Source organism: Meles meles, chromosome 4, assembly GCF_922984935.1.
Source record: "Meles meles chromosome 4, mMelMel3.1 paternal haplotype, whole genome shotgun sequence".
Lineage (NCBI taxonomy): Eukaryota > Metazoa > Chordata > Mammalia > Carnivora > Mustelidae > Meles > Meles meles.
Genome location: NC_060069.1, coordinates 146460214 through 146475377, shown reverse-complemented (window position 1 = coordinate 146475377; position 15164 = coordinate 146460214). Strand labels below are relative to the sequence as shown.

Below are 15164 nucleotides of genomic sequence, written 5' to 3'. Positions count from 1 at the left end.
TTCACTCTTTATGGTCCTTTTCAGAAAATGTGGTGTTAACTTACTGTGAAAGAAAAAAACATTCGTTCTTTGCTGGAGTGAGGACCCCTTGTATTCCCTGCTTATTTGGGGATTTTGGTTAAATCTGTTCTTGCCTGTCTTGCCTGTCTTGCCTGAAGGACGGCAGCGCCCTCCTCAGGGTCTCCCTACGCACACTTGATTAGAGAGTTTGTCCCAGAGACAAACCTGAGCATGTCATTCCTGTTTCCAGTATCTTTTGTCTTATGTTGCCTCTGAAGTGGGATCCCGAACTTTAGATCCTACAGTAAGGAGTCCAGCATTTCCTTCTGTCTCATTCACTTCTGCGCTCCTTCTGCACTTAACCTGGTGTTCCAGCCCCGTTGGACTTTTGCCTCCTCTACAGATAAGCCTCGCCTTTCTTTTGTTTTACACAGGATGTGCCCTCATTTCGAACTGCCATTTGCCATTCATCCCTCTGTCTATCAGAGTGGTCATATTTGCCAGAACTGGACCCAGGGATCAGGAGTGGGATGTTAAAGAAGATAGATGCTGACCTTACATCTTAGAGCTTGCATTCATTTTCTACACAGCATACCCCTGCTCATGCCTGTGGACTCATCTGTGATGTGGTTTCTGCTTTGAGTTCTTTGCCGGTGCATCTAAGCAGATGTGTTCACTTTATAGGCCCAGCAATGTCTTCATCTCTAGTACAGCATTTTTTTTTAAGATCTTACTTATTTATTTGAGAGAGGGAGAGCTCAAGTGGGTGGAGGGACTGAGGGAGAGGGAAAAGAAGATTCCGCACGAAGCCGGGAACCCAATATGAGGCTCGATCGTAGGACCCTGAGGTCATTACCCGAGTGGAAGGCAGACGCTTAACCAACTGAGCCATCCAGGCACCCCTCTATTACAGCATTTAACGTCTTCACTCATCAGGACATCTGCTCCCTCCTGTGTGCCAAAGCTTGCTAAAAGCTAGGGTTACTGTAGTGAACAAAAGAAATAAAAATTAAGCTCATAGCTTACATTCTTTCATTCTCCAACTTTTATCCTTATAGGAATGTAAATGTTCTTGTAGGACTTTGTGTAATATCTTTCTGTCTGCAGTAGCAGTTATGCTAGAAATAATTTGCATGTACACCTTTTCTTTAAAAATACAGCAAGAATCTAAGCAGTGGTATTCATAATTTAATTAAACTCTCTGTGTGTAACATACGTAGGCATAAGTACATGTATAGATTTTGTTTGTTTAGAAGTAGAAAAATGCAAAATCTTCTATGAGCTTGTAAACAGATGAAATGTCCAAGGAGGGATGGACAGTTATTTATACTGATTCCATTCAAATGATTGCCTCGCAGTGTCAATCTGTATTTTTTTCCCCTTGTTGCAGTTGAATGGCAGCTTTCTGTGTGATTAACTTTGCAGTCAGAGCTTCATAGTCATCAAATAAAGATTTCACTTAACACATGTGGGAAGTATTTTAACCCTCCAGGTTGACATCGCAAGGAACTGAGCTCAGGACGTAGGGCTCAGCATTCTAAGGGTACCGGCCCTTTGTGAATAGATTCCTTCGTCATTCAGAAAGCTGTGTACCTTCGGAAGTATTTTAGTCCCATCTTTCCTTGGTAACGACCCAGTGTACACGAGCCCCATGATGCAGATGGAATGACACGAAGCATTTTCCCTTTCTTGCAGTTGGCGAGTTTGTAAGCGATGCCCTCCTTGTTCCTGACAAGTGCAAATTCCTACACCAAGAGAGGATGGACGTTTGTGAAACCCACCTTCACTGGCACACGGTCGCCAAAGAGGTACCAGCCCATACCTTCTTTCCTCTTTTAAAGTGGAGATTTCCTAGGGACGCGAGTGATACATTGAGGCAGTAGCCAGCCATGTTGTTGAATAAGTTATATTTCTTATTTGAAAAAGAAGAAACTATCCACGAGTACATTTTAAGAGTCAAAAACTGATTGAGTTAGATTTATTATGTGTCTATGCTGCATTTTATAAACTAGAAACTATAATCTTATACACTTGCCACAAACCTTAAAGTGTACCTTTTTTTCCCAAATTATTTTTTATATAGCTCCTGTTTTCTTTTGTCATATACTGAATTTTTTTAATTTGACGTTTTCTCCTACCATCTCTTGGAGAATGCAGCAGTAGAACAGGAACTATCTCGTCCAGTAGCAACCGTTTCTAAGTTACGCCATCCTATTTCGTGTTCACCACGCCACACCAGCATCTTCATTTTTCCGTGTGGTTGGATCTGTGGCACCAGTCTTAACCTTTCTTAACCCCTGCTTTTGGCATAAGTGGATAAATAACATAAAATAATTAGCATAAAGTGTCACTGTCTTCAAAACCATTTTTCCCTTTGGTATATTAATGAAATTTTTCTAGTAAGTGTATATAATTCTTGCAGAAGATCACTTTCCTAGAATTAGGCTCCTTTGTCTAGCTCAGTGGTTCTCAAATAGGGTCACTTTTGTTCCCTCATCCTTTCCCAGGTACATAAGCCAATGTCTAGAGACATTTTTAATTGTTTCAATTAGAGGGGGTGGTGTTACTGCATTTGTGGGCTAGAGGTCAGAGATCCTAGTAATTCTACTGAGCATTCCTCATTGAACAGGGCAGTCTCTCCTCCATCTCTCCTCCAAGAATTATCTGACCCAAAAATACCAATAATACTAAGGGTAAGAATCCCTGATCTAGCTCAGATAGCTTTGAAGTTGTTAGGCAAAAATCACCACTTAGGAATTAGCATTAATTTTGCCTTTTATAAAACAATATGTTCCGATTTACTATAAAACAAAATTTTCATTATAGAAAAATGTGTTTTGGACGTTTAAGAGCTTTTGGGATCTTAAGAAAACAAACCAGATAATTTCATTTTTTATTTGTTCTTGAGTTAAGAAAAAAAAAATTTGTTACTAAGAAACAAAAATGACTTTAATTCCTATGAGGTCAAAATGCACTCTAATATTTTCATTGCTTATCCATATGTGTTGAATTATTAATCTTTCCTCCATCACCAGTGGATGATTTATGCACATTTAGCAAATCCCAGGAAAGCAAAAAATGTTGATGGAGAAATCTCTGATTTAGACTCTAAGTTTTGATTCATAGCAGAAGATAATTTCTTTTCTTCCCAGGATTGTTACTCTGGAAGTGAGGCAAGAGAGTTTGAATTTCTAGAATAACCTATGTCCACATGAGAGAAATTTCCATAGGTAGTAGAGGCGGAAGTGAGCTGGGGATGTACGTAGAGCCATCGTGTCTACCTGATGTGCCCATGACACCACAGAGCATCGGTTCTCCAGTATCCATTTCCATGCCAGTTTTCTTCTATATCTTCTTTCCTAAAGAATTTCCCTTCTGGTTGTTTTTATTAACTTCTATAGTGTAACAACATATCCTTATCAAATAAGTTAACAAATAAAGGTGCCAAAGTAGTCTCTGCTCAAGAAACTTGTAAATCCACTCAAAACAGCAAATGGCCCTTTCCATCGCAAAAGTGGTTCTTGATATATTGGGTCTCTGTGTTGATGGTTATAGTTGGGATTTTCTTACAATGAAGCAAATCTGCTCGACCCTCCTCACTGTCTTCTCCTTACCTTCTGTAGACCTGTAGTGAGAAGAGTACCAACTTACACGACTATGGCATGTTGCTGCCTTGTGGAATCGACAAGTTCCGAGGGGTGGAATTTGTATGCTGCCCGCTGGCCGAGGAAAGTGACAATATTGACTCAGCGGACGCAGAGGAGGATGATTCGGATGTCTGGTGGGGTGGCGCAGACACAGACTATGCAGACGGGAGGTAAGGCAGCCTTCAGCCTTGTTCTCTCACACATGCCAGAACATCTAGCCTACAGCTTTGTTTCTTCTATCAATGTACCTTTCCATTTGTCATTAAAAGGATCTCTGCCCACTCCTGTCAGGAGTTGGGTTTTGTGAGGGAAAAAAAAAATCTAACCATGAGCTCCTGTTATGGTTATGGCCAGCCGTGTAATTTTAATCTAATTGATCGGCCATCACTGAGTTAATTTTAACTATTTTATTTTCATCTCCAAAGTTGGGATCAAAATTACATGGATAGCGTAAGATGTAGTTCTGTAGAGAATTGAAATCTGAGTCAGTGACTGGCCTTCTGATTTGGTCTATAATTTAGAAATGTTTTTTTAAACAAGCTTTTGGGATTATTTCATCAGTCAGTAATGAAGTCTGAATTTTTGTTAAGAAAGGTTGGTTTTGGTTTTTTTGTTTGTCTTTGTGACTTTCTGTTCTTTAATCATCTCTTCCTTTGTGAATGAAGTCAGCGGCATTCATAATTGTTTGCTTGAAATTCTTTAACCATCTCTGGTTGCATGAGTTCAGAATTATATTTTTACTTCTTTTTCTTTGGGATCTTAATCCCATAACTTCTAGATTCTTATTTTTTACGAAAGGCAAACACATCTATGTTCAGATCATAACATTCTAAAACTAGAATCTTGAGGTGAGAAAGACCATCTGGTTCCATCTTCAGTTTCATGCTGTGTCATCCCCCAGTGGTGGCGATGATCTCACCTCTCCTCCAGGATCCCTTCAGATGGTCCCTGGTGTCACACATTTTCCAAAAGAACATTAAGCATGAATTGTTAAGACTTATAGTTATTACTATAAAGTTTTTTGACATACAGAGTAAATTTTTTTTATAATGTATTTTGTAGTAGAATTTTTAAAAATAGTTTTATGAAACATTTTACATATATTATATATTTTACGTGTGTGTGTGTGTGTATATTTAAAGATTTATTTATTTATTTGAGAGAGAAGGAATTGGTGAGGGCAAGGGGCAGAGGGAGAGAAAGAGAGACAATCTCAAGTAGACTCCCTGAGATCATGACCTGAGCCGAAACCAAGAGTCAGATGTTTAACCGACTGAGCCACTCAGACGCCCCCCGCAATTTGCTGTTTCTTATCCATTAATAATGTCAGGCTTCTCTTTGGTGGCTGTTGTCTAATTTTACCGTAACTTTTTCTGTTAGTTCTTTTGTGTTCCCTCTTTGCTAGATTTAGAAGAACTGTGTTTAGTGCACCAGGACATAAACAAGAAAATAAGTGAATTACAAAGAATGAGAGAAGAACTAAGGGGAAGGTCAACTGTGTGCATCACAGTATTTCTCTGCATAAAAGTGGAAAGTTAGTGGCAAGCACATTTTGCCAGTGGGAAAGCATCTGAGCTTTTTTCCATGGATTTGGTTGATTGTGTTCTGGGCCATGGCTGGTCCCTCACCTGCGTTCCGTGAGCCAGGCATGGAGATGTCCATTGGTTTGGGTTTAATTGCTGCTTTGTCTAAAAGTTGGAATTGCCTAGTTCTTATGGCTTTTATGATAGTTCTTATGTAGTTTTTCCTCAGTCATCTCTAGATTTGAGAGTTTCAGAATGAGTTCTTGAAAAAATTCTTGTCATCAGGGGTCTTACCACGGTATGGCAGTGCAACCGGTATTAAAAAGAGAATTTAAAGTTGGACAGCCATTTTACTTGTTCATAGTCTGTTAGATACGTGCTCATTTCCCATCACGGAATTGACTCAGTACTTAATAAAAACCCAAATAATGGCGAGTAAACTAAGAGAGCGCCATGACTACTGTTAAAATTAGAGTTAGCTGTGTGCGCAGTTATAACCCTGTATCAAGGTTGGTGACCCACCATTTGTGACCATTCGTACAGAAGGGGCTTTTATAATTAAGAATGGGTATTTTTATTGTATTCTGAGAGTGAAGGGCTTTTGCCAGGCCCTCTTTCTTTCCCAGTTAACACATTTTTTAAGTCTTAATAAAACCTAGTTTTTTAAGAAAAGATTTATTTATTTATTTGAGAGTGAGTGTGCACACACACACGGGTAGGAGAAGGGGTAGAGGGACAGGGAGAGAATCTTCAAGCAGACTCCCCCTGAGCACGGAGTCTGACAAGCACCTCAGTCCCACAACCCTGAGATCATGACCTGAGGTAAAACCAACAATTAGATGCTCAACCCACTGAGCCAGTCAGGAACCCCCACTGTCCTCTTTTTCTTTTCTTCTCTTTTCTTAACTGGGAAGGAGGGTCCTTTCTAACCTAGCTGGACCCAGGGGATTACCATTTTTACATATTCATTTGAATGTCCTACACTTGATAACCTTCACATTTTCTCCCCATATTTTTGTCAATCATTTGTTTTTGGGGAAAAGTAACTTCTCTCTTCAATTGCTTCTGAGTTTTATAAGGTGTACGTATCATATCATGTAACCCTATCAGCTAATTCCATTTCTTATTCATGCTGTAACATCAGCTGGGATCTTTGTGTTAGTAGATGTGCCTAATTATCACTACTCGATGACCTGTCACCTTCCCCCTAGCAGCAGATCCTCACCGCCTTCATTCTCCTTGGTTCCTGGCATCACTCTCCTTCATGCTCCACAGATGAACCCTTCAGAGTCCCTTTGTCATGAATTGCTACATCATGGTACCTGGGAGTTAGTGGGCACTCATACATGTTTGTTGAGTGAACAACTTCAACATCTCTCTATACCTTCTTCCGTTTCTTTGTTTCCCATTTTCCCTCTTATAATCATGTTCTGTCTCTGAATACCACTTGATTACCTCCACTCCCTTTCTTGGATTTTTTTTTTAATTATTTAAAACTTTTTTTTTTTTTTTAGTAGTTTTAGGTTTAGAGCAAAACTGAGCAGAAGATACAGAGAGCTCCCGTAATCCCCTCCCCCGTCATCAACGGCTCCCCCTGGAGTGACGCCTTATCATCCCAAATCCCTACTTTGCAGTTCAGGCTCAGCTCACTCTTGGTCTTGTACAGTCTGTGGGTTAGGACAAATGCGTAATGACGTGTATCTGTGATGATGGTATCATACAGGGCATTTTCACTAAAAATCCTTTGTGTTCCTCCTGTTCATCCCTCTGATTCTCTCAACTCTGGCAACTACTGATCTATCAATTGATAGTCTTCATAGTTTTACCTTTCCTAGAATGTCACATGGTTGGAATCATACAGTATGTAGGCTTTTTCAGGTGAGGTTCTTTCACTTAGTGATACGCATTTAAGTTTCCTTCACGTCTTTTCATGGTGCTTAATTAATAGTCCCTTGTCTGGATGTATACAGTGTGTTCATCAGTTCACCTCCTAAAGGACAGTTTGATTGGTTCCAGGGGTGGGCAGTGTGAATAAAGCTGCTGTAAACATCCATGTGCAATCTTTTGTATAAACCTAAGTTTTTTACTTCTTTGGCTAAATACCAAGGAGCCCAATTGCTGGATCATATGGTAAGAGTATGTTTAGGGTTGTTCTGTTGTTATTGTTGTTTTTAAGGATTTTTTTTTTTTTAGGGAGAGAGAGAATGAACAAGTACACGAGTGGGGGCGGGCAGGGGAGAGAGAGCATTAAGCAGGCTCCACCTTCAGAATGAAGTCTGACTCAGGGCTCGATCCCACAACCCTACGATCATGACCTGAGCTGAAGTCCAGGGTCAGACACTCAACCGACTGAGCCACCCAGGTGCCCCACACAGTATATTCAGTTCTATGGAGAACTGGCAGACTGTCTTCTGCAGTGGCATTCCCCCCAGCAGGGAGTGACAGCTCCTGCTGTCCTCACTAGCACGTGGTGTCATCAGTGTTCTGGATCTGGGCCATTCTAGTAAGCGTATCTCATTGTTTTAAGTTGTATTTCCCCAGTGACATATGATGTGGAGCATCTCTTCGTAGGCTTGTTCGCCGTTCATCTACCCATTCTGTTATTTTCGGTCTCCCTTATCCTTTGCTCCTTCCTACCTGTGGAGGAATGCTGTTTATTCCCTGAACAGCCACTGCCCGAGTTCAGATGGTGCTTTACCCGCTGCGACACTAACTCCTCTGATTAGTCCTTCCCACATCCGTGCCTTGCTTCCGCCCATGACCTCGTGCTTTTCTTCTTACAGGACTCACCATACCTCTACTTCTCGCCTCAGTAGTTGGCGTTTACTCTACCTCACTCAGGAATCTCTTCATTCTCTTCCCAGAGAATTCCTCCGTGTCTTAGTACTGATCCTATTTTGCATTTCTGCTCCTTCTGACCCTTGGTAGGAATTAGTTGATGGTTTTTGCAGCCGATAGCGAAGTTCATATTCCCTTGCAGGCCATCCAGAACTCATTCATGACTTGGCCCCAACCTGTATTCAGCATTAGGCACGGGCCTCACCGGGTCCATGGACACCCCACACCCTTGGCCTATTCTTTGTCTGGGCTGTTGTTCCCACCTGTCCGCGCCTTCCCAAAATCCATTTCCTTTGCCCTCAGATGCTGTTAATCTACCACAAAGCTGCTTATAAATTCTAAAGTGCTCCATCTTATCATGCCCTATAAAACCCTGTATATTTTTTAACATTGACCCACAAAGATACCTCCTTTACAAGTCTTCTCTGATTATCGCTTGAAATACGTGGCTTCACTGTCCTACCCTTGCTTTGTATTATTTTATTTATGTTGACTTTTTCTCACTTACTTGTAGTCTTTTCTCTTTTCATCTGACAGAAGCCAAACTACAGCTTATGTACCAAAGATGTCTCATGCACCGGTCTTCAAGAAATATTAGCCAAATTCAATGACTTATTTAAAAAAAATTTTTCATAGCTTTTGGTAAGGCCTTCATGGTCCATAAATAGATGTTATAGAATCTCTCTTGTGTTTTAGCTCACATGTGCCCTGTAGAAATACAGTGTAAGCCACATAATGCATCTTTGTATTTTCTTTCTTTTTTTTTTTAAGTTTATTTATTTATAATCTCTATGACCCAATGTGGGGCTCGAACTCCCAACCCTGAGATCAAGAGTCGCATCTCCAGCGACTGAGCCAGCCAGGCACCCCCGTTTATACTTTCTGATAGCCACTTTTAAAATAGCAGGAAGAAGCTGGGGAATCAATTTTAATAGCGTTTTATTTAATCTGGCATATTCAGAATACTATCACATCAACCTATAAACAATATGGAAAGGTTATTAGTGAGATACTTTGTATTATTTTTGTTTCTTTCACACGAGGACTTTTCAATCTGCTGTGTATTTGGTACATATAGCCCCTCTCACTCTGATTCCAAGGGCTCCATAGGCCCACATGGCTGGTGGTCACGGGACATACAGGACATTGTAGCTCCAGATCCTTCAAATTTCTAATCACCCTTGACTTTCCATTGAGACCATGGTTTATATAGATCTCCCAGTGATATACTCTAATGTTGAACTCCTAAATTTTCTATTACTTTTGTAACTGTCCCATGTTTTTAAAATGTCCCAAGAATTGTTTTGAGCTTCATATAATTAGGATATCAGGTCCCTTGTAGCACTTCCTTGTTCAGTGTTTTTCTGTTAGCCCTCCGGGCGACGTATGCCTTTTCCCTCATCTGGCAAAGCAGGCAGGTGAAGGAAGAGGCATTGGATCATGGACCTGCATACAAACTGGGCTCCTGCCAGCTGGGACATCCCTGTTCCAGGGGCTAGCCTTCCTTGTGACACTTGAAATGCAGAATCAGAACAGGAATTGAACCCATCTTACCTAAAACATCCTCGAGGGGATATCGTAGGACAGTTGTTAAAGAAGAGAAAATGAAGCCTCATTCTGATCTTCCCAGAAACAGAATTTGATCCACAGTTTAATACACTTCATTGGTTGGTAGTTAGTGAGATTTGTTTTGGTAGGAGGTGAGTGTGTGCCTGCGGCATTTAGAAGTGCGTTCTTTGTGGGGGGAGCTGTTTTATGACCTTCTTGAAAAAGAGGTAAGTCTTTCAAGAGATTGAATGTGAATAAATCAGTTATTGTTCCCAAAGTTCTTTTGTAAATACCTCAGTACTTATTTCTCATGTTACGGTGATTTAGTTCTCAGACCACCACAAAATTCCTATTTAAAGGATCAGTATTGTAGCTTGCTTATGTTAATAGCATACAGATTCCAGTCATCACAGGTAAGGACTTTTCTATGGAAAATTCATCAGGAGACTAATTATGCAGTCTTGCCATGGGAGTGCCGATCTGGGGGCAAGTTTGCTCCCACCTGGAACTGTAGAGTCTACCTGAAAAACCGTATCATCCACAGGGCTTGTTGAATTTGTACAGAAATACCATAAGGGAAGACCCTCTCATTCTTTCGTAATAGCACTTCTCCTCCCGGGAGTAGGTCCTCACGTTTTTTTGTCCCCATAAAGCAGAATCTCAGATGACACAGTTTCTTGTTTTCAGGGTTGCAAACGTTGGTGAGACTGTAATGAGAGATAACCTAATGTGTCTTCTTAATGAGATGACATTTTTTTTCTTTTTAATTAAAAAAAAAAACACGTAACACAGATGCAGAAGACTGATTGCTTTTGACTACATCTCACCATGCCCTTCTTTGAGCTGTATTTTATAGTTCAGGAGAAGCTTCTCTGTTTGATAAAGGTTGCCTCAACAGTGTGTGTGTCTGTGTGTGTGTGTATGTTTGTGTGCACGCAGTGTGCATACTTGGGAACACACCATACCTCAGTGAGCTGAATCACTTCTTTCCTGCCTCGCCCTGCACTTTACCATAAAAGCCAGCCCAGGGGCGCCTGGATGGCTTGGTCGGTTAAGTGTCCAACTCCTGATTTCAGCCCAGATCATGATCTCAGGGTCCTAGGACGGAGCCTCACATTGGGCTCTGTGCTGCTGAGCTTGGAACCTGCTTAAGATTCTCTCCCTTCCTCTCCCTCTGCCCCTGCCCACCTCATTCCAGCACCACTAATTTATCTGGGTACTGAGGGCCTTTTATATTATTATAATTTCTTATATTCTAAATTAGTTTACAAAAGAATAAAGGGATAGTAAAAAATAACTTCATTGAGAAGTTTTAGTAAGAATCAATATAGTTATTATTTTAATTTGAATTAAAATTTAAATATAGTAAACCCAGATTTTTATTCCATCTTTTCCTGATTTTGAAGGTAGAGATTTCTGAAATGGACAGTATTCTTTGAAAGCAAGCAGCTGCTAATCAGTCCCCTGCTGTGCATGAACCTGGAATATATTCATCTTATAAATACCGATTGCAGACTTAAAATGCATCTTTATTAGGTTACAGCCTGTTGTACTTCTTGGTTTTTTCTTGTGTTTTCACTGGATAATTGTAAAAAATCAGTACTTTTAAAACTTGGAGAAATCCTAATTTTGTTGAAGAGAAAGAGCTACTTTATGTCCATAATTATAAAATATTTCTAAGTTTGGACTTAGAAACACCCATTAGAATTGTCAGTCCGTTTTTGTTGTTGTTGTTGTTATTTTTGTTCGTTTTTTTCTTTCCATTTCTACATTGGTTCTTCTGATCACATTTGTAGCCACTCCTGCCTTTGGTATTTGTCTGCTTCCAAACTATATCCAAAAAATTCTGTGGCCTAAACATGATAAAATCTATTGCAAGCTTAAAAGAGGAGAAAATACTGTTACACGGTGTCCTTAGCAAAAACAGTGAATGGTGTCATCCTTCCTGTTTAATGACACCGTGCATGAGAATGCTTTCCTTTTTTTTTCTAAGAATTCTAACTTTGCTCACTTTTTGGTTCTTGGACCTGTGAAGATCCATCTAGGTTATCGTCATCTGAAGACTCATGGTCTGAGGTCTTGTTTCTGTGATCAGTTTCTTTTTTTTTTTTTTTTTAAAGATTTTATTTATTTATTTGACAGACAGATCACAAGTAGTCATAGAGGCAGGCAGAGAAAGAGGGAGGAAGCAGGCTCCCTGCTGAACAGAGAGCCCGATGCGGGGCTCGATCCCAGGACCCTGGGATCATGACCTGAGCCGAAGGCAGAGGCTTTAACCCACTGAGCCACCCAGGCACCCCAACTCTGTGATCAATTTCATTCATAGTCTGATTTGTTCAATATTTGTGAGGTACCTCCTGTCACTTTTCTTGTGTTTGCTAATTGGAAAATTAACATTTGTGTTCAATGGAAATCTCCTAACTTCTTCCGTATCTTCTGGAAAGGTGATGTAATATTTGGGGAACACGGGAATAAACCTGTGATGACTTTCCTGTTGCCTCATCCTCGTAGGCAATTCCTCATCCTTTCATTTTCGTATTACTTGGTGTTCTTCAGCGTAGTTAGAAATAGTTAACGAATAATGGTGGAATAATTCTTGGGATGTTAAAAATAGGAAAATGTTGCAAAAAATTTTAGGTATGTAAAAAGTTGCAGTGGACTGATTAAAGTAATTATAAGATAAAGTGAGCTTTATTTGATTTTTTTGAAAATAAAATCTCTAAAAAAGAGTAAAAGTCAGAGATACCAACCGTTACAAGAATGGATCAAAATGAAACTTAAAAGGTATGAGTGTGTCCAGTGGACCCTGCCAGTATTCTGAGGATTAATAGCCTACTGTACTCACCACGGGTTTACATTTGTTAGGAGACCTGTGTGACTTTACAAATTAGCACATTTGGCCTAATTTTCCTCAAACTAGGGGCTCAACAAATATTTGAATTAAATTGAATTGGTATTCATGTCAAATACAGACAGGCATAGTTGGTAACTCAGGATTAAACAAATGGGGCTTTAAAACAAAACCTACCAAGAAGTAACATTCTGGATATGCAATAATTAAGTAAAATTGCATCAGAAGTCTCTAACTTTTTTTAAGCTAGAAATACTGGGAAAAAAAAATGCTGGGGCCTCCAGAATATTTATAACAATTGCTTAGCACCATTAGTGTAGTTACTACTTGAATATCTTTTCACTGCTTCCAAAATTAAATAAAATAGAATAAAATGAATGAGATTGGGATTCCAAATGAAGGTAAGATTCATCTCTCTCTGAGCTTTTGATTAAGTGTCCATTCTCAGAAGAGCTTTCCTATTTGAACCAAGCAAGCACTTTTTTTTTTGTTCTTTGGTGTCATATTGGAGCTCTTTACTAAAAATAAAGAACAGTAGGCAAAAATTTCAGGAAGTGCAAGTTACAGTCATGAGACTAACTCAGTCCATTAGATGTTGGCAAGCACTGTGTGATTTTAAAAATGAATAAAGAAACATCCGTTCAGAATGGTGGTTCTCAGCTGGGGGTGATTTTGCTGCCCAAGGGACCTTTGGAATTGTCCACATTTTGAGTTGCCACAACGGGGGGTGGGGGGTGCTCCTGGCATTTGGTGGGTAGGGACGAGGGATACTGCTAAGCCTCCCACCACACACACACACAACGGTCCCACCACAAAGAAATTTCAACAGAGCCAAGATTGAGAAGCTGGTTTAGAGGTTTCTTCAGGACTGGAAAGCTTGGGAAATTATTCTTTAAAACCACTGATCTCCTGTAGACAGAAAAGCAAACACCCCAGCAGTCCGCCTCTTGAGTGTGGCTTTTGTACGGATGGAAGTGCCTGAGATGAAAACAGACCTTCCAAACATCTGCATCCATAGCTTAAAAGACCATCATCAAAACGCATTCAAATACCACGGATGATGGAGGCTTCCTGTTTGTACCCTGTTTCTTCATTAATCGAATCTTTATGTCAAATATTTTCCCTCTTATTAGTGTCACTACTCTCCATTTGACTCCAGTAAATATTAGCATATTTTCTGGGAAAGAATGACTTGGAAATACTCAATATATTTAGAGGCACGGGAGACTGTCTCCAGTGAAAATTATTTTTCCATTATATATCTCATACTTTTTCAGAAGGTTTTGAGTTAGGGAAAATCACCTATAATTTGACCTCATTGTAAATTTTGTGTTCCTGTTTGTTTCTGTTCATATGGATATGTCTTTATTTAGTTGTAGCTAAAATATCAAATTTTTATTTGTAAATATTTTATTATTTAGAAAATACATTTATAATCTTCATATCTATTCCCTCAAAGTTTATGCATCCATGTGACCGTCAGACTTTTTTTTGTTTGTTTAGTTGTTTTTTTTTTTTTAATGTAACAGAGAGAGAGATCACAAGTAGGCAATGAGGCAGGCAGAGGAAAGGGTGAAGCAGGCTCCCTGCTGAGCAGAGAGCCCGGTGTGGGGCTCAATCCCAGGACCCCGAGATCATGACCCGAAGTGAAGGCAGAGGCTTAACCCACTGAGCCACCCAGGTGCCCCTGTCAGACTTTTTTGAGAGAGAGAGAGAACCTGAGAGGGGCAGAGCAGAAGGAGAGAGAGAGAGAATCCTAAGCAGACTCCCTCCCTCCCCCAAGCACAAAGCTGTCTGTGGGGCTCCATTTCATGACCCTCAGATCATAACCTGAGCTGAAATCAAGAGTCAAACACTTAACCAACTGAGCCACCAGGCATCCCATCAGATTTTTTTTTAAATTTTTTTAAAATGTTACAGAGGCCACGCTTTTAAATTCTTTAATGAACCTAGATTTCTTCCCATATTGTATCATAATTGCTTGAAGATATATTTCTAAAAGGTGGATTACTGAAGTAAGAGATAAGAATGTACTTGACAGTACTTAAAAGGTATCTCAGTAATGTTTATGCCAATTTACAGTGAGATATTGACGGCGAATGAATTTACTCTGTCATTGCATAGTCACTGGATTCTGATTTTTGTTATTAACAACCTGGCCCCTGCCTCATACCTCCAAGCTTTCAGGGTCTTGTAGACTGAGTTTCATGAGGGTATGGACTAGGTTTTAGTGCCTTCTTACACCTTGTCTGTGTATAACTGGAATAATCGTAGTAGATGCTATATATAGTCTTGATATGTGCAAACCACCGTTCTGAATTCCTTGCAAATGTTAACTCATTTAATGTTAACAGCTCTTGAATGTCTGTAGTTACTTGTTGAATGATTTAATGAGTTTTGGGGGGGCTTTTCCAAATTTAGAAATAGATTTTTGCTGAGGTCTCTATAGTTGGAATTTACAATATTTTTTGTCTTGTGCCAAGAAAATAGTGTAGGTATTATTCCAGATGTAAACTTCAGCAGAACCCTTTTGCAGATTCTTATTCCATTAATTCTACACTAATTTAATAATTATTAAATATAATTAATAATCTGTACATTTCTCATTCAATTACATTTCTTCCATTCTACCTAAAGAGCACATATAAATCATAACTGTAAAAAGTGATTCATTCAGAGCACCTGGGTAGCTCAGGTCATGATCTCAGGGTCCTGGGATCGAGCCCTGCATCAGGCTCTCTATTCAGCAGGGAGCCT

At 39.8% G+C, this 15164-nt stretch overlaps 1 protein-coding gene across 1 annotated transcript in view; it reads left to right on the top strand.

The window, feature by feature from the left end:
• LOC123940094 (amyloid beta precursor protein) overlaps positions 1-15164 on the top strand; it is a 276335-nt gene that overhangs the window by 108552 nt on the left and 152619 nt on the right. Inside the window, 2 exon segments of the mRNA XM_046002443.1 lie at positions 1696-1808; positions 3624-3817. Of these exon segments, the coding sequence (XP_045858399.1) occupies positions 1696-1808; positions 3624-3817 (307 nt within the window).